Here is a 27,499-nt window from a genome sequence, read left to right as displayed (position 1 = left end):
GTAGGGGTGAAAAAGAAGTCCACTGGCCACAGGGTTACACTCTGGGCCAGTGGGACTGTCCTCCAAAGCCAGCAAATGGAGAACTCCGGAGGTTTCACCTGTGCCTTCCAGACAGCTAGTCCTGTAGTCTGAGGGAATGCAGCAGCTCTTTTAGGAGCCCACTTTTCTTTGTCTGCAGATGGCAATCCAGATTGGCAGCAGTGATCCTGAAGCATATTTTTGTCTCATGGACATTGTTTCAAGTTCCCCAAAGCTGGAGCAGCTGGGCAGTTGCAAAGTCATTCAGTTTCACCTTCCCCATAAGCTAATTTCGCCTTATCAGAATCTACTACTAGAAATCGACTCAAGAAAGTCCATTTTTTGGGATCCTTGGGTGGCTCAGCGGTCTAGCGCCTGCCTTCAGCCCAGGGCGAGATCCTGGAGTCCCGGGATCAAGTCCCACATCAGGCTCCGTGCACGGAGCCTGCTTCTCCCTCTGCCTGTGTCTCTGCCTCTCTCTCTGTGTCTCCATGAATTAATAAAATCTTTTTTAAAAAATCCATTTTTTTCCATGAGCAAGTCAGCAATCTTTCTCTTCTTTTGCTTACAATTCATTGCACTACCTCTCTTTCACTGTCCTTTTCAATGATGTTTTCCAATAATTTTTTTTGAGCACCTGCCCTGTGCCAGGCACTGAGCACACAGTCTAGAGGTATAAGTAATCAAGAAAACAGGCCATTATAATACATTAAAAACATTAACATTTATTTACTGCTGTGTGTGGCATTGTGCTGAACCCTTTACATACAATAATCTAGCTCTCACGATGATTCTTTGCTGAAGATCTTATTGTTATCCTGATTGTACCTATGAGGAAATGAAGGCCCAGAGAGTGGAATTACTCACCTATAGTTATACAGAAAGATAGGAATAGAACCAGAGCTAAACCCAGCCAATCAGGATCCAGAGCTCACCTGCTTAGCCATGAAGGTGGACAGAAGGGGCAGGTGCCCAGTATTGTGCCAGAGAAAGTGCATGTCCTGGGGAGCCCACAGGAGGTGCCAACAGCCCAGACTTGTGGCTCAGGGAGCCGTGCTGTATTTGAAATTCAAATCAGATCATGCATGTCAATCTTCTTCTCAAAATTCCTTAATGGCTTCTCTCATAATTTAGAATAAAATTCACAGGTTTCACACATGGCCTACAAATGCTCTGCTCACTGGCCTTTCTCATTGTCACCCTATGGATCCAGACCTTAGACTGCAGCACCTGTAAGGTGTCACTTACTGTCTCTACCCACCCGGCTCCTACTCAGTGTTTAGGTCTCAAAGTCAAAGTCATTCACAAAGGCCTTCCCTGTCTCCTAATCTGCATTAATCCCAATAATAACTAATGATAATAATAATTAGACCCAACACTAAATAATACTAGATGGTGGGCAGTATTTTAAATGCTTTACGTATAATAGTTTACTTAAATATTACAACAAGCCTAATGGTAAGTATTAATATTATTCCCATTTTTACAGGTGAGGCAATATTATAGTATTCTGTACTTTTCTTCATTATAATCAAATGTGTAATCATGTATTTATTTGCTTAATATTTCCTGGGCTATCAGATCAACAAGGCGAGGCTGTAAATGCTTTCTCTTCCCCATTATATCTCCAGTGTCTAACACAGGGTCTCATCTATAGTAAGCACCTAATAAACATTGTTGAATAAATTAATAAATGGATAACTACCATGTAGGAGATACTTCTTTTAAGATTTACACATTTTTTATGACTTAAAATGGATAGGCAACAAAAGAATTGGAGGAGATTATTATATAGTAGCTATTACAGCTGTAGATGATTCAGTTTGTTTGCTCTCCTGTTGTAAAATTCTCACCACCCCCCTTTTCATCAGTTATAACTTCTGAGGTTTACAATGGGGTGGGGCCGGGACAGCGTGGTCTAGACGACAGGAAAGAACATGTGTTTTCAAGAAATACAGATCTGGGTTTCGGTTCTGACTTTGTCACTAACTGTGTGGTCTTGAGTAGACCCCATGTGTTCCCTGGGCCTCTTTTTCTAAATCTGTGAAATCAGGACAACCATCTACAAAACCGTTCAGTTTTGAGAATTAGGTAAGATAATGTATGTAGAGGGCCAAGCCTCATGCCTGACACATAACGGGAGTTGAATAACTGGTAGCTCCTTTCCTCTCCTGCAATCAGAGGCAAGCAGGTGGGCTTTAGAAACTATATAGTTTGCCAGGTGGGCAGTACTAGCCAGATTAGACCCTAGAAATTTGAAGTCAAAGCACTACTGAGGATAGAGTGGCAAAGACTGCATTATCTGAACGGGCTGGATCATGGATCAAATGGCCTGGGTAATTGTCATGGCCCCAGCTCACGCCATGGACACAGCCAAAGAGGAGGTAGGAAAAGAGTACAAAACTCTGAGGAGTGACGTTTGCTACTTGTCATCAGCTCTGGCTGGGAGTAAGACAATAAACTAAGAAAAAGATCCAGTGAGTTCTGTTGCCTATTCTCTGTTTCAAGGGGACAGTCCCTGCTTTGTTTCTCTTCTCTTGGTGAAAGACTGTTCCCTGAAATGCTCCTGGCTTCCGAGAATAGCTCTAAAGTCAACTCCATAAAGTGCTGGCCAAGGGTTGATCAGAAACAAGCAAGCAGAATTCACCCTGCCCCCAAGATCATGTGGTCTTGGGGATGCAGGAGGGAGAAAACAGGGAACTTAGAAGGTCCCCTTCCTTCCTCATTCATTTCCCAACATCCATGTTCATTCTTCTCTAGGCCAAACCTGACCTTCTTTCCTCCTTCCCTCTCAATAAAGGGAAAACAAAGGGGTAGGTGTGTAAGAGGAGGCCTTCACATTCTCAGAAGATCGAGGGCAGAAGGGTCTTTCCAAAAGGAGTCAAAGCCATGCCCTGGGCTAGACTCTGCTAGCAGGTTTTATCTTTTCTCCAAAGGGAAGCTCTGCACCAGCTCCCATTGTTAATCTCTGCTGAGCTCCCCAAGTTGAAAAACCTGTGTCCATGCAGATGTGCACTAACCCCTAAACATTGTATTTAAATACAATTCTGTATTTAACATTGTATTCAAATACAACTGTAATGGGTTGTAGAGCTGCAATTATTGTAAAAGAGAAGTCCGGTTAAGTTTATGCAAGAGAAAGCTCTCAGTCAACTAAGATCCTTTATCAGAGTCCTAATCCAGCATTCTCTGCAATCTGTTTTTGAGAAAGAGCAATCCTTGTATGGTGTCCTACCTTCAGCTCCAAATCTATTTCAGATTTTTATGGTTTCAGGGAAAAGGAATCTTAAACCTCGAGAAAGCTTGCCTTCTAGTTTGTATTACTATAGAAGGGAAGTAGATCAGAACCCTTTAGAAAGAACTGAGCAAGGCTTTCTGTTTTGGTTCCCTGCTTATGCCAGCAGGCCTGGGCCTCTAACTATCACACACTGACCACCTGCTATGGGAAGCACATTGCATAACATGATTAATAAAATGCTACTAATAAAATGCTACTAATGACACTTTCTAAGTGTCACAAGCAATTCTAAGTGCTTTTTGTATGTTTACACATTGAATCCTTACAACCAATATATGAGATATGTAAAATTTCCATCCCAATTTTGGAGGTGAGGCGATTGAGACTTGGAGAGGTTAAGTAATTTGTCCCAAGGTCAACTAATGGAGTTGGGATTTGAGAGGGGCAGTCTGGCTCCAGAGTCTTTACTCTTAAGCACTACACATATAGCTTTTCTCATTTAACCTTCACAGCAATCTTACAAGATGGAATATTAAAATGCCTACTTTCTAGACAAAACAAAAACAAAAACAAAACACAAAGAAAACAACTGAGTCTTAGAGAAGTACTAACGTTTTGGCCCAGGTATTCCCAGCCCAGTTCAATTCAATATACTAAATGAGTACCTACTTTGTGCCAGCACTATGCTAGGCATTTAGAGCACAGTATGAAGTAATAAGCTAGTTACAGTCTTTTTTTTTAATTGTATTTCTCTTAGCACTGCCACTTCCCCCTGAAGTAATAATGGATGATAAAGAGCTTACTTCAAGTGAAAAGAAGTTACCTGTAGTCAAGATTAGTCAGGAATGTCAGCATTGTATCCATGCCTCAGAGCTAGAAAATATTTAGACAAGCCAAATATGAATTCTCTAATCCTTCCTGATTCAGGTATGGCATATACTCATTTGTATTTTTTCATTCCATAAACATTTATTGAGCATCTACTATATTCCAGGTCATATTCTATAAAATGGGGATATTGAAAAAAATTAGCCCTTGAACTTGGGACAGTCTTAGTTGAGAAGGGAATAAAATTAAATAAATACAGCATAATATGACAAGCCAATTATTGAGTTTGAGATAATAACTAAGATAATAGTTGAGAATAATTTTGGATGTGTGGCAGGGAGCTCCTACAGAAGATGGCAGATATGCTGAGTGTTGAAGGGTAAGGAATGTACTTTTCAGATGGGAATGAGTAAAAGAATTAGTGTTTACTAAGCATGTGTTATATATATCAGGCTCTGGATTGAGATTATGTATTTAGTTGAATCCTGACTCCAGAATCCAAGATTCAGTGAGTCGAAAGAACTTATTCACTTGACAATGTAAGAATATCCCCAAGCTCAATACGTGAGTGATATTTTTGCGAAAAGGCAGCTCGGACAGAGGGAACTGCGTGTACAAAGGCCGAAAGGCAAGAAGAACCTGACATATTTGAGGGACAGTATGTTTAGGGCACCTCAGCCATCAGTTGTGCATGGGGGTTAAAGTGAAAGATGAGAACAAAGAAGGAATTAGGAGCAAAATTCTGCAGGAATTGGTAAGAAGAAGGGATCTTGTGTTGAAGGCAAAGGAGAGCCAACTAAGGAAATAACTATCATTGGGTTTAGAAGATTAATTCTAGTACCTGAATGGAGGGTGGATTGCAGCAGGGAAGGATTAAGGACAACAAACCGAGGGGGAGGTCCACCATAATGGTTTAAGTGTGGGAGGATGAAGCACTGAATTAAGAAAGAAGGGATGGAGAGGAAAAGAAGGGGGGATGATTCAAGGAAAGGCTATAAAAATCTGCTGTTGGTTGGGCTCCTGGGTGGCTCGGTCGTTGAGTGTCTGCCTTCAGCTCAGGTCATGATTTCAGGGTCCTGAGATGGAGTCCCACGTCAGGCTCCCTCCTCAGCAGGGGGTCTGCTTCTCCCTCTGCCTCTCCCTGCCCCAATGCACTCTCTTTCTCTCTCTGTCTGAAACAAATAGATGAAATCATAAAAAAAAAAAAAAAAAAAAAGGGAATTGGCTGCTGGAGGTAAAGAGAGAGATAAAGGATGGACTGTGAAGCCACTACTCAAAGCTAGGAATATAGGAGAAGGAGCAATGGTAGAGGCGGAATGGATCCAGGTCTCCAGATGCACCAAAAGGGGTGACCAACGGTGGTCAGATGTCTGGCATTTATATACACACTAACTAAAAAAGAAAACCAAACATATATATCAATATATGTGTCTACACACACACACACACACACACACACACACTAACTGACAAGCAAGTGGGGCAGTGTGGGAGTAGGAGACCACGGGGGGGGAAGGGAGATGAGAGCTGAAACCAACATGGTGGATTCAGGTGACCAGATCTGAAGAAAGCTGTCTGCTCAGGATGGCTCCTTAACCCTGAGGTGGAGGAGTCCAGGTATGAGGTGAATCTTTGGCTCTGACTCCTGGGGCTGTCCAGGTAAATGGAGCTGTCAAAAATACCCAGAAGGAGACAGATGTTTCCTGAAGGGCTCTCTCTCACACACCTGGGAGCTGCATGACCAGACTTGAGGTAGGCAGCAGCTGCGGCTCTGGAGGCCCCGGGCACGTGGGCAGCCTCTTGCCTGCTGCGGCAGCTGAGAGAAGTGAAGCTTTCCCCCTAGCCTCCTCCTCCACCCCTTGCTTCAGAGCCCCCAGTGCCCCAGCACAGAGCAGGCTGCATTAAGGTCGATTCGTGGATGGAGGGCTGTGGCTACGAGCCATGCAGAAGTGCAGAGAGGACAAAGTTGTGCGCGTGTGTGGATGTGTGTGTGTTCAGAAAACACTGTTTACTCAGGGAACCCTATATCAAACACAGCCTTGCTGGCAGACAATAGCGGTTTGCCCAGACAATTTATGCCACCAAATAAACATCAAGATGGGCTGTGGAGAGCTGAAGGTGAGACACGTTTTCAGAAGTGGGGGGCCACCCCTCACGGTCTCAATTACAGGAGATGCTTTTGAACACAAAACACTGAGGCAACAATATGTGGGCATCGCCTGAGCCTACTGTAACCAAAGAGAAAGAAAGGCCGGAACTAAAATGCAAAAGAAAAAAATAAACTGTGTTTGGAGATAGGTCTGCTACAGTATAAACTTTTCCCTTTCTCTGGCTTACTGCTATAGCAAAAGCTGATGGTTGTCTTTGTAAAAAACGTGTCTGTATCTAGGTCCCTGGCAGTGATTTGCCTCTGGGAGGGCCAGCAATCTATTTAATGACTCCATTGACGTCAATAGCATAACTGAAATACTTACTAACATGCATGATTCCAACTTTCTGGGGGGGTGGGTGGATGGTGTTTCTCGGCAGCACAGAAACATGAAGTGGAGTCAACCCGGAATGGACTCAAGTTTTGAGGCAGCAAGTGAGAGATTAGATGCGGCAGGTTTCGCTGGTGCCACTGAATACGAAGAAGCGGTCACACTAAATTTAGAAATTAATTTTGAACTGGGGAAATAGCCATTAATGAGCAGGGCTTTATTTTTGGCAATGTTTGCTCAAGGGTAGCATTTTAACTATTCACACTTCAGTTGACTTGTCAAAGTTTTTGCAACTACCCACACTTAATTTTAGACATACATGAAATAATTGCAGATCAATATAAATAGCCTGATATTGATGCTCTGGGGTAAATGTTCAGAAGAGGGCTATTTTAGACAAAAGAAGTTCTTATAAAACAACCATTTGGGGAATTATTCCCAGAATTACTGGGGCTTTTCTAGCGCATTTGCCCTAACATTTGTGTGCAGGCTGCTTAAACACTCGAGGTGAGTCATTAAGGCAATTATTCCAATAATTCAGGCCACAGGACAATCAGAACACTAATGAAAAAATTCTCTGATATTTCTAGTTTTTTCTCCCACTCCTTCTTCTCCCCCCACCCCCCCGCCCTCTTTCTCTGGTTATTTCCCCCAGTCTCTCTTTTGTTGTACATGGCCACAGCCTTTGGTAACACAATTGATTTTATTCGTATTTGTCCGTAAGTGTTGTAATCCTGCCTCAGAGTTCTTGCTTAATGTAGAAACCAAGCAAATGTCGTGCTTATGCCAGGCTTCATTTCCAGTCATCTGACACAGGCCAGCTCTCAGGCCACTGCTGTGGTTCTCAGAGAGCCCTTTACTTGTGTACCCACAGTCCATTTCTCATCCTAGGACCTGGCAGCTCTGGCCAGGAATGAGAACTCAGTCAATGTCATGACTTTCTGAAATTTCTTAGAATCCAAGATAACTCTCTGAGCCCCTTGTCCACTCCTTGAGCAGATCCTGCGTCTGGCACACCCCCATGAATCTTCGGGGGGATATTCATAATAAAGTAAAGATGTGGGAAGAACTCATATTGAGAAGTAGGCTTCTTAGCAGAAAGCCCCTTCTGTTTTAGCAACCAGTAAAGAGTCATTTCCTCACCCAGGATGGCTTGGACACAGAATAGGAGAAAGAGATTCCCATGAGTACTGAAAAAAATTAATTAAGTCTATTTCTCACTTAGGCAAACCTATTTCAGACATACAGGAAAGTCCTATGTTATCGCATCTTATTTCTCCATGTACAGGCTTTTCTTGAAAACTGTCTAATTGACTGGTGTTGAAAACCACCATAAACCAAGGCTTTGGAGACCCAGGCTGGGAGAGACTCTTGGTCTGCACCAGTCTGGCCTGAAGTCTTCAGGCAATTTTCTGGTCATCTTCGTGGCCTGGTTTGCTGTCATTTCTGATGACTCATGGACCTGGGGACTCACTGTCATTCAATCTATTATATTGGTGATGCTCTTGCTCAATATGTTTATTGTTAAATTTTAGAACAAGAAGATTAATATAGAATATCCCATCTTACAGATGGATTTGACTGCTGAAATGTTGTATATACAATATACATTATAAATCAAGTCACAGCATATGAATCAGAGGTTCTGGCCATCAAGAGGAATCCTTCTCTAATTCTTTTGTAAAGCAAAGAGTCATTTTGTAAAGGCAGTGAATGCTGGATGATTTACTCTTTCATGAAATTCTTACTTCCCATGACATATCTGTACTCACTATTGAAATGCATGCAAAGGCAAAGGATAGGATGGATGGAAAAAGTGAGACAATTATCCTACACACACACACACACACACACACACACACACACACACACACTGGTTTTCCTCATCTATCTGATTTTTTCTGTTGAAAATAGTTTGAGGCCTGAAATCCTAAAAATTACTTCCAATTTCCATGTTGAATGTATACAGATGACAGAAACCTGCCTTGTTTTGGAGAGTTTTTTCTTCTATGTTTTTCCTCCTTTCTGTTCCAATCCTAACTCACTACAGGGAAAAGGTCTGGAATTCCTGCTTGTGCAAAGGCAAAATGTGATACAAATAGAGATGTTCACTACACTCCACAGTGTTAGCATTTTCAACACTTCCAGAAGGATGTAGTGCATCTTTCTCCTGAAACCAGGAGTGTATCAATTCCATGCTGCTATACTTTCTGCGTTTTAAATTCTCAATTACTTTCCTCTGGCTTTGCAATTCAAAGTGCAAAACGCCAACTTTTTGTATTTAACTCTTTCTGTCTAAAACCCATATGACCACACAAATACATATATACATACATATGCTGTTATATAATGTGTTTTAAACCTCTTTTCATTTCAATGCAATAACTGATTTTTTTTCATAGTAAAAAAACCACAGTTGAATATTTCACATATTCATAGAGATAAAAAATATTGACTCATTGTTGAAATTTAATTTATGGATGTTTTTCTTAAGATGAACTCCACAAACATTATGCAGATCTGGTCAAATCAAGATTTACTGTCCTCCTACTATGTGAAAATAGCTAAGCTAATGAATTTTGAATAAGGAGATGAATAAGGTGCAGCTCCTGCCACCAAGGTGCTCCAATGCAGGAGACACATAAGCCATGAATTGCAATATAACCTAGAATAGGATTGTTGCCATAGCACACAAAAGGAGCAATTACACTGATTTTTTTTTTTTTAAAGAATATTGGGATAGCTTAGCAGAGGAGGGAAATTCACGTTGTATCTGAGAACTGAGAAGAGAAACCTTGATTCAATAGAGAGAATAAAGGTACTGAAGACTAAGCAATTTGCTATTTCCCCCATGCATTATTTCAGTTAATGATCAATTTGTAAGAGCAAATGTACCAGCTTAACCATGGGTTCTGACAATTAGCTTTTACAATGAATTGCATCCCCTTCATTTAGATACATGAAAAAAACGCCTTTTAAAAATATTTAACTTTTTTATTTCTCTCTTTGTCTCTGTCTCTCTCTTACACTTGCTTTTTTTTTTTTTTTTTTTTTTTAAATCTAAGAACAGTTACCTAGGTCAGTCAGGCTTTCTTAACAAACTGGATTGTTGCTAAATCTGTTTAAGTGATCATGGGTTTCTTGTATCTTTTATCTTAGATTTCATTGAAACGATGAGTTCCACATTAGTGATAATAAATGAAAACTTGATCTTATTATCATGAAAAATCATCTTTTAAAGCAGCACTCCAGCGTTTTAATTCTGTTTGCTCTGAGCTACTTATTTTTCATTCCCCTTTAGAATTTCTATTTAAACACACCTCTTTGTCACATGCTGATAAATATTAAAATACCAGGAAAAATCTGCCTGACTTATTTAAGCTGATAATAAGAACAAAACACAGGATGTGTGTGTCCTCCTTCCTTTTCTGGTTGTGGTTAAGCATTAAGGAGATTTTGAAACCTATAATTACGTAATAATTGGTATCGCTACATTCTCTTCCCGATGAAAAGCCAGAATTTTTGTAGTTTGCCACAAAGACAGACAAAAACAAATTGCCTAAGTGGTATTGTCATTTCTTTGCTTCATTGTTTTAAAAGAATTTAGCAAAAGAATCCCTAGGTGCCAAGCTATAGTTACTGTGCCAATAATCACAAAATGATCTTTTCAACAACATCTTTGGCTAATGAGCTAATTTATAGAGCCATAAATATCACATATTTTCCTAGTGTTTGTCAGTATTTATTACAAGAAAAAGAAAACAGTTTAAATATTCAAATTGATGTCAAAAGCTTCTTATTGCATTTGGCTAACAGAAATGTGAGCAATGGTGTCTCACTGGTAAGCTAAAATGATGAAATGATAGGAGTTTCAAAACCACCTCCTTTGGTCTCCAACTACATAACACCAGTTATATGTTAAAACACTCTATTTAGTTTCCTTTTATCAAACTTCTAACGGAAATAGTACATCAGCACACCAGGTCTTTGAAGCCCCTGGACAGAGTACTATTTTCTTCTCTCTGTTTCATATCATGGGTTTCTCGAGGCAAACTTACTTTTATTTAATTTCTTCCTTTCACCTTTATTCTTATTCTCAATCTTTTTCTAATAAAAGTATTTTTTAAAGCGTGTACCATAAATACTTCGGAAACTAGCGAGCCAATGGAACCTATATTTTTGTTCCTTTGTTTTAGAAGATGGGCTTTTGCATGATTTCCATCATCCTCATGGCTGTGATACCAGCGAGAGAATGCAACATGCAAGGAAGGAAGATCGCTAAGTATAAACCAGTGGGAATACCATAGCTGGACAGAGAAGTGTTCAAGGCAGTGCTGTTTGGTGTGAGACAATCTCAACAGAGCTCTATTTCTTGTTTCTCCTGCAGTTTTGCTCAGGTCCACTACCACTCTAGCAGGGAATGGTTGGGAGGGTGGAGGGTGGGGGTGGAGGGACTCCATTTTGGACTTTTAAAAACCTCATATAACTGGTTGCATCTTATGTCAAGTAGGTTTTATGTTCAATACATCTCCAGAGTGTTGCTTCAGGGTAGCCCTGCCCCTCCATAACTCTCAACTCTGCACGGAGAGTATATGCACAGCCCTGTAAGATGAGACATTAGGTTTCTTTAAAAAAAAAAAAAAAACCCACAAGAAAAACACAACGCCATCCCCCCATGCCTACCCCCCACATACATACATCTGAGGAACAAAGTTGGATGACCTCCAAGGGAAATGATTTGTGAGCTGGAAAAGGCTTTGGTTTCACACCTGGAAAGGATGTAGATTCAAGTGGGACCTCTAGTTGACGCTAGGAGGAAAACCACTAACATACCCTGTGGGGAGCTCAGGCCAACCTGGGGGCCCCTCGGGGCCTTTGAACTTAGCTGTCCTGGCATTCACTGGGGCCTGCAAGCCTAGGTGAAGTTGCAGTATCAATAGAGCTCCTGCCTCCCTTCTGGGGAGCCCCATTACCACCCATCCATCACATGATGGGAAAGCCCAGGCACACACATGATGGGAAAACTGTTTCATACTGCATTTCATTCAGTTTTACATGGAATGAAGTAAAGCTCCACTATGCCTTTGAAAAAAAGTCACCAAGAGACTTCAGAGGGCCATGATATGCAAACAAATGCTATCATCTGAAAAAATGTTTCTGCATAAGTGACATATTTATTACTTTGAAACAGGGAGATTAGGCTGCACGATGCAGCTTACCTTGCAGGTTGACTCTGGAGACAGGTGGCTGACTAGTAGCAGCTGGGGATCTCCTGTGGAAACAGAGGAAAGAAGGCCCGAGTCTGTGTATGAACATCACCTCCACATCTCTTGCTCCCCTCTCCACCCCCCACCTCCATGATCACTGAGGAGTTTTCCAGGTCATAATGAGCTATCAAATGACATAATGCTCTCTCCAGAAGGCGGTCTCCCATAACACTGGTAGATGACTGCAATCCTCTCATATCCAGATGGCCTGGAATTTCCCTATGCACAGCCTCCTGGATGCTCCGGCTCTCCAGGAAGGAAGTCGTTTACTCCAGGTCCCTAACCAGCCCCTCTGTTTCAGGTGTCACTGCTACAGGAGGTCCTCAGACAATACGCTTGCTCAGGAATAACACCAAATGTCAGAGTGGATCTCCATTCCTTTGGCAGTGCTGCTAGAATGTTGTGCCAGAAGAGCCCTTAGAGACCAATCAGTCCAGGTCTCCCTTTTGCACTTCCGGAAACTGAGACCCAGAGAGATGAAGTCAGTTGCCAAAAGTCACATGGGAATAGCATTCCAGCTTCCTTAACCTCTGGAGTGGTCTTTTCACAGAGGAATTGGGCATTATTCTACATTGTAACAAGCCTGCTGATGTCAAGAGTCTAATGACACAAGCAAACAAACCCAGGCTTCACAAATACTGGGCTCCTCCTTTTGTTTTTTGTTTTTCTTTTTTCTCTTCTCTATCCCCCAAACCCGCTTCCACTCCCCAATTTTGCTGGTCTCACTAACCTTTTCATGCTTTGTGGAACTTCTCTGCCCATCACATGACAGGAGAACTTCCCCCAAATAGTATAGAGCAGTGGTCCTCAAATTTTAGCGTCATCAGAATCACCTAGAACGCTTTACTAAGATTCACTGCTAGACTAGTCAATCCCCAGGGTGTTTGACTGAACTGGCCTGGGGTGAGCCTGAGACTCTGCATGTCTAGAAGTGCCTTGGTGGTACTGATACTGCTGATCTGGGGAGCCCATTTTCAGAACCACTAGAATAGAGGACTTTCTGCCCCACTAAAGAGCAATAGGATATTAGCAACAAGCACGAGAGTGGGACTCTAGGCCAGTCAGTGGTTCTCAAGTATGGATGAGTGTCCTACTCACTTGCAGAGCTATTAAAAGTATGATTCCCTTCTCCATCCCTGGAGAGACTATTTCAGTGTATCTTGGATGGGGCCTGGGAATCTGTATCCTTAACATAAATCTGTGAGTTCTGATCCACAACCAAGTTTGGGAAGGAAGCCAGATTCTAAATGACCGAGAATGGCCTGCAAGGATCTTAAGAAAGGGTCTCCCTACTGGTATGGTCACCAGTTCCTAGGTTTGTAAGTGCACCAAATCCATCTGTGATCCATTAGGGGAACCTAGTTTCTAGGTAACATGCCTGACAGCTGCAGGGTCTGATGGACAGGGTTCATATTTACCAAACATGTACCAGCTAGGTCATCTAAACACAGTACTTTAAAAAAAAATTTATTTATTCATGATAGACAGAGAGAGAGAGAGAGGCAGAGACACAGGCAGAGAGAGAAGCAGGCTCCATGCCGGGAGCCCGACGCGGGACTCGATCACGGGACTCCAGGATCGCGCCCTGGGCCAAAGGCAGGCGCCAAACCGCTGAGCCACCCCGGGATCCCCTAAACACAATACTTTTAAACCGTCTATGGCATGACATTTTCTTGTCATCCAAAAATTACTTTTTTCCTGCTAAACATCATGCTAGGTACTTCTTAGCTTCCACTGGGAATATAATCATCTCATTTCAAGCAGAAGGAGACTGAAGCAGAGGTTAAGAGCTTAAGAAATATGCTGAAGCACACATGGTTTATAACTGGCATGGTTGAGATTCAAAGCTAAGACCTTCTGAATCCAAAGTGCATTCTCTTTCCACTATTCCATCTGCTGATAACACCTGCAGTCATACTGAGGGCTGTTTTTCAGGAAAAGTAAGAGATTAAATTCCAAACTCCTTAGCTTAACATTCAAAGTCCTCTGCTCTTTGGCCTCAACATGCTTTTCCCAGCTTATCTAGTAGAATTCCTGACATTTCATCTCAAACCACTGGCTGGCTGTTTGATCTCCTGTACCTCATACTTCTCCTTAGTAGCACTTTGAAACTGTGATTAAAATAGGCACTAATGAGTGTTCAATACGGAACTCCTTAGTTTAAATATAAAATGTATGCAGGCCCGGAACAACTTGTTGACTACTGGATCCCTGGAACCCAGGATGGTCTTTCATATGCCGTGCACTCAGTGAAGGGTTAATGAATAAAAAAAAGAAGGAAGGAAGGAAGGATCGCTTATTCTTCCTTGAACATGTGCTGTCCCTTTCCTGACATTGCTCAGGCTATTCCTCTGAAAGGGAAGCTCTCCACACGTGTAAATATCACCTTCCCTTCCGTGATGTTGTGATTTATAATAAGAAATATATATTTGATCTTTGTCTTCATTCCTACCACAGAGTTCCCAAAACTCTTGGAATTTGCTATAAAAAGTGCTATAAGATGTAAGTGTTAAAAGAGCTATAAAAAGAGTCTTTTGTTATGTTAATGAGATTTATGGAAAGCTTCTGAGTGACCTAAGGATGGGGGCTGATCACGGGGGAATCAACCACCTGATTAGAGGGTTGGCACTTTCAGCCCCTCCTCTGGGGAGATGAGAGGAGCTGGAGATTAAGTTCAGTAACCACTGGTGGCCAGTGATTTAATTCATCATGACTATGTAACGAAGCCCCTCTAAAAACCCTGAAGGACTGGGCTTGGTGTGTTTCCAGGATGGTGAATGCGAGGAGATTGCACCTCTTCCATTTGGCCATTACTGAATTATATCCTTTTATAATAAACCAGTATTCTTGTAAGTAAAATATTTCTCTGAGTACTGTGAGCCACTCTAGCAAATTAACAAAACCCAAGAAGGGGGGCCATGGGAACTTCTGATCTATAGTCGGTGGATCAGAAGCACAGGCAGATAGAGCATCAGAACTGAGTTGAGTTGTAGGGCATTCAGCTGGTGTTAAGGGAAAACTGCTTGGATGTGTAGGGGAAAAGTCCACATTGGCATTGGTGTCGGAATCCCACCTTCAAAGGTCAAATGCCATCTTCTGCCAAGGATGTCATCATGTTAGCTAAAATTGACCCCTCTTCTAATATCCCATGGTGCTTTGTACCTTTAGGGTTATTTCCTCCTGTTACAACTCATATGTGCACATATTATCCCCACCTAATCCATGATCCCATTGGTGGGGGGATCCAGTGTTGACTCCTTTCGGTATATCTTCTGTAGATAGATACCAACCTGCCTCACAAAGAGTGGACACTCCATAAATGTTGGTGAACTGTTTATTGAATGAACTGTTGATGTGACAATCCTTTGAGAAGCCAAATACTACATGAATGTTTTATCTGGTTTCCTTTTCCTCTACAGTCTTGGTTCTGCATACTTCTCACTATTCCCACAAACACAGCATGTACTCATATTACTGGGCTTTTGCAAATGTTTTGCTCTGCTTGCTCTTTTCCTTCTTTGTAAGTGGCAGACTCCTTCCCCTGCACATGGAATCCCTTCAGCCATCACTTCCTTAGCCTTCCCCACTGTGAGTAGTCACTGGCTTTGCTACTTGTGGTTTGCTGCTTTTGCACCATCCTCACATTGCTCAGACTGTCTTGCAGTTCCTATTTTCTTGTCTGTCTCCTCAACTCACCTGTGAGAAATTTAAGCAAAGACTGGGTCTCATTCATCTTTGTAAACTTGGAACCGGCAAAACATTTGCTACAATAGAGGCATTCAATATATATTCATGAGATTAATAACACATTGTTAATAATTTTATTTTACCTCTCTTGCTGAGTTCCAAAAAAAAGCTCTTGTGCAAGGAGACACTGAGCTAGGGGACCCTAAATGTTTGGGAATCTCTGCTTTCTTAACAGTTTGGCTACTTGCAGCATCCAATTCTCCCAATGACTTCTTGAAAATGACACAAGCTACATAAATTCCTTTGTCCTCGGAGTGAATTCTGAAAATAAGGCTCTTGTTTAGAGTTGTTAATTCAGATAAGCATCTATGTGTGTAAGCTTTGCAAAAGCAGGAACCATATTTACTTGGTTTCCCACTTATTCCCAAGACGTAGTGCAGAGAAGAGGCTCAACACATATTAAATGAATAAATGACTTCTGAAAGCTGTATTATTGCTTGCAGGGCATGAGAGTGCCAATTAGAACCTGTCATGAGTGCCAGAAGAAAATGTCATTGGTTGCCCAGTTTCCAGTGGTCCTTAACTTATAGAAGAATCATAAGAAGTTATATGCCTGGATTAAAGATGTGGTATTAATAGGGAAGATAATTTGGCCACAGCAGTTAATATTTTACAGCCCTGAATAGCACAGTAGAGAAAGGACTGGACCATGAATAAGAAGACAGGAATCCTAATCTTGGCTCTGGCACCTTCCAACTGTATAGCCCTCGGCAACTCACTGAACCTCTCGGTTTCTTCCTCACTTGGGGAAAGCAGGCGGCAACTAACATTTACTGCTAATTTACAATGTGCCATCTCCTGTGTGAGGACTTTTATGTATATTTCCTCACTTACTCTGAGGAAATTTGGCTGGGTTCTTTCCCCTCTGAATGCTAGAGATTTTATTATTCTCCACTAATTTAAATACTATGCCAAAGGACATAAAGCAATGAAAGATATACATTGAAAACAAAGTTAAGTGGTTATTAATTCTTTCTTAAAGAGTACATACACGTTGATTAAATCATGCCCTGGAAGAATGTTGATACAGAGATGTCACATGATTTCCTGATAGCCACTAGTGATTTCTGCAATGCCAGATGCACAGTTGAATGATGGAGGACACCTCTTTGTTCCCAGCTGCTCTACTCCCTGGTTATCAGACTGAAGAATGGTGGGCATTCTCACTCATAAGTGATTTCTCCATCAGTTGAAGCCAGTAAATGCTTTAGGGATGTTTATCTGAATTAACAGCTCTAAATGAAGGCCATATTTTCAAAATTAACTCCTGGGACTGAAGAAATAATAGGTTTTAATTTGAAGCCAAGAAATACAGGCCCAATCAAGCATCTCTCAATGAAACATTTCATGGAAGAGCAAGGAAATCACCTCAACAGAAACTGAGATTTTCACCCCTTGGGTGGTAAAGCTCAGGCAGACAATGAACTATTTTTATGCAGAGCAAAGAGCCAAAAGATAAAGGAAATCTTGACTTATGAGAAGTAGAGTTCTATGTGGGAGTTCCTTTTCCTATAGTAAACCACACTATCCAGATGTCTCAAGAAAACCATTCCAAGGACAGAATTATTGCTTAAATGTTACATTTAAAGCAAGAAGTGTCACCCTGGAACCCAAGTCAAATATCCCAGAAAGCAACTTGTGAGTTCCATGAATCTTACAGTTTCAGTTGTTATGACAAATGAATATGTGGGAAATGGTCTCGGTATAGTGGACCCATTTCTGGCAGGTATTCTTGTCCTCAGTGTTATTTCTTTGAGGATATTGACTATCTAGGAATAGGATAGGATGCATTAAATTAACCCTCAGTTTTCCAATCTGCACCCACTATGCTGCTTCATTTGTAGCTAAAGCCCATCATTCAGTTCTCAGCCCAAGCTAGATAGGCAATCTCCACTCCTGGTGAAGTTCTAGTGGTATGTGTGCCCTGCTTTGAACTTTTGTTAGGTGGTCTTGGTTTCAAGAAAATACTTGGAATCAATAAGAGGATTAACACTATACAAACATGGGGCTAGATTTGAGACAGATCATCAGATACAACTATCCTACTGCTGGAGATCTATTCTGTTTGATGAGTGTGGTTTGGTTTGGACCAAAGGTGATGCAAAGGGCCATAATTTGGAGGGTGGTCCTCAGCCACATTGTGAGAATGGGCTCTGGGGTCAGCTCTGTATGTGACAATCGTGGTCTTAGGGTACTCTAGTTCTTGAAGGTTTATGTGTCTCAAAACCCTGAAGGCTGTGGAGAGACTTGATTCTCAAGAAAGCAGCTTCAGCTGGCATAGCCGATTAACCAGCACAGTTAGGCTGAATGCCCTCATAGTTACAGAAAAAGAATATTCAAGTTGCTGGTTAACACTCAATAACTAAAAACATCCCTTATAACCCTTTGCCCTGGAGCAGTGTGGTAAACTTGAGTCCTGCTAAGCTAAAGAAGCCTTCGAAATGTATCCTTATTAATCTTTCCTCCCGAGTTCTGACCTCCATCATCTCTCAGTCCAGGGCTTTACTCCTAATATTTTAACATTAAAAAAATTTTTTTTTACTTATTTGAGAGAGAGTAGGGGGGAGGGGCAGAAGGAGAAAGAGAGAATCTCAAGCAGGCTCTGCCCTCAGGGAAGAGCCCAGTGCAGAGCTCTATCTCAAGGCCTTGAGATCATGACCTGAGCCAAAATCAAGAGTCAGATGCTTAACTGACTGAGCCACCCAGGTGCCCCACTCCTAATATTTTAATTCCTGAAAACACTCTCTTAGTTCATGTCTCTGCCTTTTGGCTCTCTGACCTTCATCTATTCCATAAGTTCTTTCTAAATGACTCTCTTTTAAAAATCCCTGGGAGGTTTCTCCCCCAAGCCCAAAAAGACTTAATGAGTGTAGTGAAAGCAAAGATGTGAGGTGATAGAAATAGAATATATTGGTCTCTGCCCTCAATTCCTGGCACAGAGTTTCTAAAATTCTTGTAACTTCCTAAGTGATAAGAACACTAGGAGCATCTTTTGTTCTAATGAGGCAACTCTGGGTAGGCTCCTTGGAGGGGTTGGACACCAGAAGGACCAAGCAACAATTAAGGGTTTGGAATTTTCAACCCCACCTTTCATCCTCCAGAGAGGGAAGAGGGGCTAAAAACAGAGTTAATAATTGATCATGTCTATATGATGAAGTATCCATAAAATCCCAATAGCATGCAGTTCAGAGACCTCCCAGGCAGGTGAATATTTCCACCCTGGGAGGGTGATGCCCCCCAAGTCCATGCAGACTGATGCTCCTGTGTTCAGGACCCTCCCAGACCTCACTCTAGGTAGCTTCTTCATCTGGCAGTGCATGTGTGCCTTTGTCTTGTCCTTTAGTCAACTGGTAAAGCTAAGTAGGTGTTTCCCTTAGTTCTACAAGCTACTCTGGCAAATTAGTTGAACCTGAGGAAGGGCCCGTGGGAAACTGCACTCCGTAGACAGTAGGTGAGAAGCACAGGTGCCAGCCTGAGCAGTGACTGACATCCAAGTGGGAGGCAGTCCTGTGGGACTGATCCTGTAAGCTAGGACCCGATGGGGTCTACAGGTAGATAGTGTCTGAACTGAGTTAAATTGTACGATGCACAGCTGGTGTCCAAGACTTGCTTCTTATTGCAGGGTAGGGGACTTCCACACATTTGGTGACCAGAGAGTCAGAAATGAAGTGTTTTCTGTTCATCAAGGAGACTCACAGGGAAGAAAAACACAGAAAGAGCTCTGTTTTCCCCTACATGGGAAGAGAACAACTCTTATTCCTTACAAAGTACACTGCCATGAGAGTCAAGTTATTATGCTTGAGGTCTGACTCTGCTCTTCATCAGAAGTGCTGCGTTCTTGTGCAAGTCATTTAATCTCCCCAGGCTTTGTCTCCTTGTCCACACAGTGGGGGCAACAACACCTGTCATAACTAGCATTTATGGTGCTTATAACTGAGATAATGAATGTGAAAATTCCAAAGTGTTACACTGTCTGGATTCAGCAAGAGAAATGTTAACTATCAGTTATAATATCTCACAATTATGGAGCACCTACAATGTGCTAGATGTTGTTATAAATGCTCTATAAATATCAATTCATTTCATCCTCAGAGCAACCCTATTTTATAGATTGGGAAGTAGAGAAGTTGTGCCCACATCACATAGTTGTCAAGTGGTAGGACTGGGTTATAAAACCAACAGTATGGCCCCAGAGGCCCTTGTCTGTAAAAAAAAAAAAAAAAAAAGGGAAGAAAGAAAGAAAAGAAAAAAGAAAAAGATGGGGAAAGGGAAGAAATCTCTTCTGACATAATAATTGTCCAAATAATTGGTGGTCTTTCTCTAATGATTACTTATTCAAAAATTTATATGTGTGGTGAATATTTACAGATTGTATACTATGTGTCAGGCATTTTGCTACATCTTGGAAATTCAAGGAAAAGTAAATGTAATTCTAAAGGGACCTCAAAGGACACTGAGGCTAGTGATGGGCAGAGACCGCTAAATGGTGTGAGAAGTTTGGATGAGTGCTTGGGGGCCATGGAGGGGCAGTCAGCCAAGCTTGGTGGGGTCAGGCAAAGCATTCTGGTGAAGGTGATACTAGAGATGAGCTATAAAAGCAAGTAGGATTTAGCCAGACAATCACTGGCAGGTGGAAAGAGACATTTTAGGAAGAGAGAACAGTAAGTTCATAATTAGGATGGAAAATAGAACATGCAGGGAACAACCAGACCACAGTTGTTAGAATGTGATCCCATGTGGCTAGAGACCTGGTCTGATTATTCACCACCATATGCTCTGGCACTTCCTATTTGAATGCAAGACTTGAAAGGGCAGAAAACTTGTCTGTTTTGGGGCACTATTATATTACCAGTTCCTGGTGAAAGGTGGTGCTCAATAAATATTTTTCAAAAACATACATATATGCACAGATAAATAGTATGTACTAAATAAATACTTCAGGGTGAATCATTTAATAAATGAACAAACAGGGAGTATCACTACAAAAGAGGCCGGGCAAGTTTCTAGCTTTCATGTATACTGCATCAAATATAAACCCAGTCAACTATCAATCAAACTAATTTGAACTGGATCATGAAGTGCCTTGGGTGCCATTCCACAATCATTGATTCTTGGACCTTCTGAGCCCTGTGATGATCTTTTAAAATGCTGGATAGTGAATGCATAGCACTTAGACTCACAGATTGAAATGATTTTGGAGGAGAAAGTTATGTGGGAACTTGGAGTTCAAACCTTACATTATAAAGATGAGGAGACCAAGGTTCGGCAACGTTAGCGAAATGACCAGGGCTATATAGTTATTTGGGGCAGAGCAGAAGATAATCCCACTTTTATTCATTAAATTGCATGAGCCTGTTTATGTAGTATCCAAAAAAGGCAACTTGGACTTGAACTTTTTGCTACCTTTAATCTTGCATTTGAATCTCTGAATTCATTAATAGCTATTCCCAAAGAATTTTAGTAGAATTTATGGCTGTTACTGATAAGTATTCACACTTTGTAAAGTAGTACAAGCAAATGTCAACAAAAATCCTCATCTTGAGCTTCCGTTTGTTGAACTCTTATTGTCTACTAAGTGTCAAGGGTGCAAAGATTAATAAGATCCAGACTAATTTCTAACATCTTACCAGTTCTAAAATACTATGGTGCTCCATCCTATTTTCACATTCAGTTTGTCCTAACTTAGTTTGGAGGGCAAATTTCCATGCAATAGTTTTTTTTTCTTCTTCTTCTTTTTAATGTTGCTCAATGTTTTTGTCTTTATGGAAGGGATTCATAACTCCACAAAAAGTTCATGCTTACTTGTTGGATGCTCCATGAAGGTTTGTCAGTACAGTAAAGTTGTTTCTCACACTTCGCAAGCTGGCAAGGACCTAGAAGGACAATTATCAGGATGGTTAGGAACAAAGGGAGACCAGTGGGCAAGTTCAGAGGCCACAGAGAAACTGCACCTGGGGCAGAGGGAGAGCAAGCCAGGGCCAGCATGATACATACCTGGGCAAAAGGTGTGACAATCAAGTCATCGCCATGTCTGGTGAAGAGAGAGAAACAAACATTTAGAAACGAATTTGAATTATAACTATGACATAAAAGTTGTAATATTAAACTTTATCAGTGTTAGCAACACAAATGTTACACAAGTCTTTCTACCTGGATATATGGCAGGACTGATCTAGGCATAAATGGAAACCCTAAGAACTCGAAAGAGAAAAATACCAGGTTCATGGCTCCTGGGCTTACAGTGACACAGAAAAGCACTTGCAAGTAAGCGTATATCCTCAGGGTACATTCCCATTAAATAGCAGACCCAGAGTACTGTAATTCAAAGCGACTTGGTTGCCAAGAGCCAGGAAATTCAAAGGGAAGGCTGCTCACAGGCATACACAGAGTTGGAAAAAATGGCATAACAGTCTGGATAAAGGTTAACTTTGGATTTCCTGGCTTTTGTTGATTTGAACCACAGCCTTAATGCCATTTAAACACAGATTTCTGTCTGGGAATCCCATTACTTTTTTTGTTTTTAATATAACTTTTTTTCTTAAAGTACCCAAGGAGAAGCTTTCAAGATGGGAGTGTATAGACTGAGCCTACTATTAACCATATCACTGTTGTTCATTTTGTCCCAAAGATCTGATGATGATATAACTAGTGTTACGTAAATCTGTACTTAGGAAGAGTCAAAAGCATGTTTTCAGAAATGCACTCTCTCTCTGGCACATGCTTTGATAAATCTACTTAAGCCCATATTTGGCAAGCTCTTCATAAAGTCATTAGAAGTCACATTGTTGTTAGTTGCAGACACAAAATCAGGCCAATTTATTATTTGTGAATCGAAACAGCTGCACAGAAGTTGACTGACAACGACCTTCTTTTACTGTCTGATCTTCTCTGTCCTCATTGCCATATAAATATGACACCTTATTATGTGAGCACAACCAATGATTATGCAGCACCTGCCTCAGTATCAGGCATTACATTTGATGTTGAGATGCAGAGCTCAACAACTCATATGCCCAAGTGGGCCTCTTCTCTAATATGGACGCACCTCTCTGGGGTCTTATTTAATATAATACTTTGCTTTCTACCTTCATCTTTAGCTAGAAGTCCCCCTTCAATTCATTCCAGTCAAGTTCTTGTGCATCTACTGTGTACAATGACTACAAAGAGAATACTGACGAGAGCATTCTTTGCATGATTACCATACGTCAGACCCTGCTCTAAGCACTTTATGTGCAATATCTCATTTAACTCTTGTAAGAAGGCTTAAGGCAGGTTACTCGTAATATTCCCATTTAAAGATGGTATCAAGGCTTAGAGAAGGTAAGCTACTGCTTAACCAGCACATCATAAGTGGAAGAGCTAAGACTGTTTTGTAGCCAAAATCTGTGTTTTTAGCCATTAAATTACCTATGTTATGATGACCCTACATAGTTGGCATATTGAATTATACAGAGTCCATGATACCACCCTCCCCTCGCCCCTGTCCTACCCGCCGTTAAAACACAGTAGGGGATACAGAAAAGACCGCAATAGATATAGAATGAGAAATACAAACACCTAATGGGAAAACTTAATGGGTTGTACAGGAGAGGTAATAATTACAAATTAGAGGAAGTAGGGCAGGCTTGATTGAATGAGTGGTTTTGAGATGAACTTTGAAGGGCAGGCTTTAAAAAGCATGCCACCAATGAGAAATGGCAAGAACAAAGGCATGAAATGGGAAAGTACTGAGCATGCTCACTGAGATGCCTGGTGGCTATTTGGGCAGATTTGAACACACTACCTAGAGACATTTTTAGAGGATATGATTAGAGGGTCCTTCACACCCATCTTACGGGTGGTATAGACCATGTCATAGAGGTGGTACATAACTCAGAAGGGAGAAGGGAGTTAGTGAAGGTTCTTAGTGAGGTAGACAAATGGAAAAGTGCTTTAGAAAGGAAAATGCTGCAGACACCAAGAGACAGATCAAAGAGAGGACAGAGTCAGGAAGAATGGTTAGAGGGATAATGCAGTCATTCAGACAAGAAGAAATTGGTGAAGCAGAGGAAGAAAGAGGAAAAGACAGTTTGAAGAGACCCTAAGTCTTGCCAAAGACTCAGCATTTAATTGGCTAAGGGGTCATAAAGAAATACTAGTCCAGTTTAAAAGATGGGTGAGAGGGAAAATAGTGAAGTCATAAGCAGAAATAAGAAAGTAAGGAGAAATTGGGCGGGAGACATGTCACTTTCCCACAAGCTGAATTTTAAGATCCTCATTGATATCCCAGTGGAGACATCAAGCAGGAAGACAGAAATATGGGAACTGGAGCTACACATTTCAGAGTGGGGAAAGTTAAAGCAATGGCAGGGACTGGCTTCTGGAGGTGGGGAAATATAGAGAAAGAGAGAAGCCTCAGGGTTCTTGGAGAAAAGCCAAAGGAGACAGAAGAAGGTGCTGAGAGAAGCAGTTGTGATAAAGGCAGGGTGGTGAACTATACCAAGAACTGCCCTTTACCAAGCCATTTTCTTGAGATGAACTTTACATGGGTGAAATATCTTGCTATTTGTTCTGATTTCTGCTAGGAAGTTCACATTGTTCATAAGGGCCTCAGGATGAGTTGGGGATCTAAGGTAATGAAGCTAAGAGTTAAGTAGATTATCTAAGGCTCCTAGATTTTGGGAGTCTAAATACCCAATAAAAGCTAACCATGTAAGCAAATCTCATACACATGTAGCACCTAAAGCTGATGAATTGTTGCATGAACGAGGAGTTACCAAAAAGGCACAAAGCAATGATTTAAGGGAAGAAAAGACTAAGGGGGCACCATGTCAGCATGACTTTATCATCATGGAACTTTTGAAGTTTAGGAAAGCAGAAAATTCAGGGACACCTGGGTAGCTCAGTGGTTAAGCTTCTGCCTTTGGCTTAGTACATGATCCTGGGTCCTGGAATTGAGTCCCACATCGTGCTCCCTGCAAGGAGCCTGTTTCTCCTGTCTATGTCTCTGCCTCTCTCTGTGTGTGAACAAATAAATATAATCTTTTTTTTTTTTTTTAAAGGAAAGCAGAAAATTCAGAAACAAGAGATGGACTTGCAGGTCCCCAGCGCTGGTTCCTTTAAAGGATTTGAAAGGCAAAAGCTCATGCTGTACATCATATAATAGCTGCTAGGGGAATGGATCAGACAATTTGCAGGTAATTTATAGCAAGCATAGGAAAAAAACAAAACAAAATTCCTATCTGAGCACAGCCAGATTATTTATTAAACGATTCTAAAATGTTTAATCATAATTTGATATATTAATAATTACAATAAAATGGCACGGAAATAATAAAATTAATTATGATTAATTATGAAAACTGATGTACTTTGTTTCCCAAATGGCTAGGGAGGGCAATGCCAGATGTTCAGAACCATGGCATGAGCAACATCTAGTGACAAAACCAGCACATTACAACTTTGTAGAATAATTGCTGACGACAACTATAGGTCTTCAAACGAGTGCAGGTCTGCACTAAACAGTGAAAAGGTTTTCTAGAAAGTAAAAATGCTACTTCCTTTGGTATGCCCTCTGGATTCCATTAATTTTGTCTTTCTCTGTTTCATACCTACACATAGAATTCTACTTGTAACGCTGATTTTACTCTGTCCTACAGATAGACATATACTACGGTGGTCAAGAACACAGATTTTGAAGCCAGACAGCACTGGTTTGTTTCTGGATTACACAATTACTAGCTATTAGACATCAGGCAACCTCTCTAGGCCTCAATTTCTTTATCTGTAATGTGGTGTGTTGTAAGAATTAAGTTAGTTGTACATGTACAACTCTTACAACAATGCTTGGCACATATAAGCATTTATTCATTTAGTCATAGTTATTCTTGTTAGTAGTAGGTATCATTATTATTATAATTTTAAAATTGCATGTCTATCTTCCCTACTGGTGAGAACTCTGTTGGGAGAGTCATATCCTCCCCTCTTGCAGTCAAAAGAACTAATGTTGTACTTTACAGTTTATAAAGCATTTTCACATACATTATTTCATGTGACAAGAGAATGTTCTTGACCCTAAAATATGGCGCAACCACCTATCTTGTTGGTCAAGTCTGAAACCTCCCCCCATACAACCACCAACCCCTGCTTATGCTAACTTGCAAATATTTATTAATTGCCCACTGGATCTCCTCTAATGTAGATCCCTACCCTCTATTATGTGGATTACCAAAGCAGTCCTCCATTTGGCTCTTGGACACTAGTCTTTAGGCTTGTCCACCATCCAAACCACTCTTGAATGTAATCAGAGCTATCTTTCAAAAATATTCATTGGATTATGTATTTTCCTGCTTAAAAGCCTTTAGTAGCATGGCGCCTGGGTGGCTCAGTCAGTTAAGCATCTGCCTTTGGCTCAGGTCATGATCCCGGGATTCAGGGATGGAGTGCTACATCGGGCTCCTTGCTCAGTGGGGAACCTGCTTCTCCCTCTCCCTCTGCTGCTGCCCATGCTTATGCATGCTCTCTTTCTCTGATAAATAAATAAGTAAGTAAGTAAATAAATAAATAAGTAAAATCTTAAAAAATAAAAAGCCTTTAGTAGCTCCCCACTAATTCCCTTCAGTACAGAGACCAACTCCTTAGGACAGGCACCTGGTGATGAGGTTTCTGTTTACTTTTCCAGCCTTGCTTCTCACCACTTCCTCATCTGCTCACATTCTCTGCCTCAGTTGCACTGAGTTGTGCTTCTTCATAATGCTCCTGACAACTAGAGAGTAGTTAGCACATGGCCCTTCTTCCTGCATAATCCTCCACCTGGCTAACTCTTATATCTTAGCCCTAACTATTCAAAGTGGGTTACTCACCTGCCTGGCCAGACCTTTCAAAGTCCCCCGAATACCTTTCTATAATTCCCCTAATTCGAAGATATTAAAACTCCCTATAGACTTATTAAACTTTCAACCCTCATGAAGACACAGAAAATGTTTTCTTTGCTTGCAGAGTGCCTAAATTTAAAAGTTTTTGTTATAAAAAAAGAATGAATATGATCCTCATAACAGCTGGGAAAGTAGGCAGAGCAGAGATTAATATCAATATTTTTATTTTTCATCCTCATTTTGAGTCTGTATATATACTAAATATCCATATGATTTAGAGTGAAGCCTTGGTTCCCCGTTTATTAGGCATGTTACTTAACTTCCTTAAGCATTAATTGTCTTCATCTTTAACACAAGAAAATTATAGTACCAACTCAAGTAAAGTAATGGGAATTAAATGAGTTAACGTATGTAAAGTACTTTAAATAGTACCTAGCACATAGGAAATGCACTTTTATTTTATGTGCACTTTTATTTACAGGTAATTTAGCACTGTAAAAGAGATTCAATGCCAACGTCAGGATGCTAGTAAGTGTGATGGCTATAGGTCTAACTGAAGTCTTAAGCACCACGGGGTACTTTTTTGGTAGTCCATCAATAAACTGGTCTTACATTTAAGTGAGCAGTTATTAATGCTTTTTTCCCTTGAATGCTCTCTCTAGAGACCATTTAGCTCTCACACAAATGACTTTAAAATGCTCTTTGCCTACATTAGGCTTTGCAAATCGGGTGACCAAATGAAGGAAATGCGGATCTTCCTTCCCTGTGGATTTGTGGACTGTCAAAACTCCATCCTGTTCAGGGTAGTTCCTGCCACAGTTTTGAACAACGTAACTGGTCTCACCAGTTTCCAGTACTTGATGTTCCCATTGGGAAATCTGTACCTCGGTGTACATAGGCATTACGTTAGAGATGACTATAACAGAGGAACAAAAGAGAAATCAGCAGAGTATTGCCACATCTAGGAAAGCATCTGAAATTTCCTCATGGGACCCAGTGATGATCTTGTTTTCTTTAATAAAAAGCCTTATTTCAATCTTTCTTTGGTTGCTAAAAGTTAAAGCCACT

General features: G+C 41.0%; 1 protein-coding gene and 1 long non-coding RNA gene across 7 annotated transcripts in view; one reads left to right on the top strand and one right to left on the bottom strand.

Moving 5' to 3' along the window:
- The window catches only part of PDE4B (phosphodiesterase 4B), a 541,893-nt gene that overhangs the window by 90,629 nt on the left and 423,765 nt on the right, over window positions 1–27,499 (bottom strand). For 5 of the 6 annotated variants that reach the window (XM_072820651.1, XM_072820652.1, XM_072820655.1 and 2 more), the window contains 3 exons: window positions 21,573–21,609; window positions 21,381–21,451; window positions 11,784–11,836 (listed from right to left, as the gene is read on the bottom strand). In XM_072820651.1, coding sequence (XP_072676752.1) covers window positions 11,784–11,836; window positions 21,381–21,451; window positions 21,573–21,609 — 161 coding nt within the window. Of the gene's footprint in view, window positions 1–953; window positions 973–11,783; window positions 11,837–21,380; window positions 21,452–21,572; window positions 21,610–27,499 lie in introns of those variants that run through there. The other variant, XM_072820657.1, reaches the window with a different exon arrangement.
- On the top strand, window positions 12,025–25,499 carry LOC140630457 (uncharacterized). The gene is made up of 3 exons (XR_012028222.1): window positions 12,025–12,312; window positions 24,620–24,754; window positions 25,217–25,499. It is a non-coding gene; the product is annotated as an uncharacterized lncRNA (long non-coding RNA).

The sequence above is a fragment of the Canis lupus genome, chromosome 3 (genome assembly GCF_048164855.1).
Source record: "Canis lupus baileyi chromosome 3, mCanLup2.hap1, whole genome shotgun sequence".
Classification (NCBI taxonomy): domain Eukaryota; kingdom Metazoa; phylum Chordata; class Mammalia; order Carnivora; family Canidae; genus Canis; species Canis lupus.
This window is presented reverse-complemented; position numbering and strand designations above follow the sequence as displayed.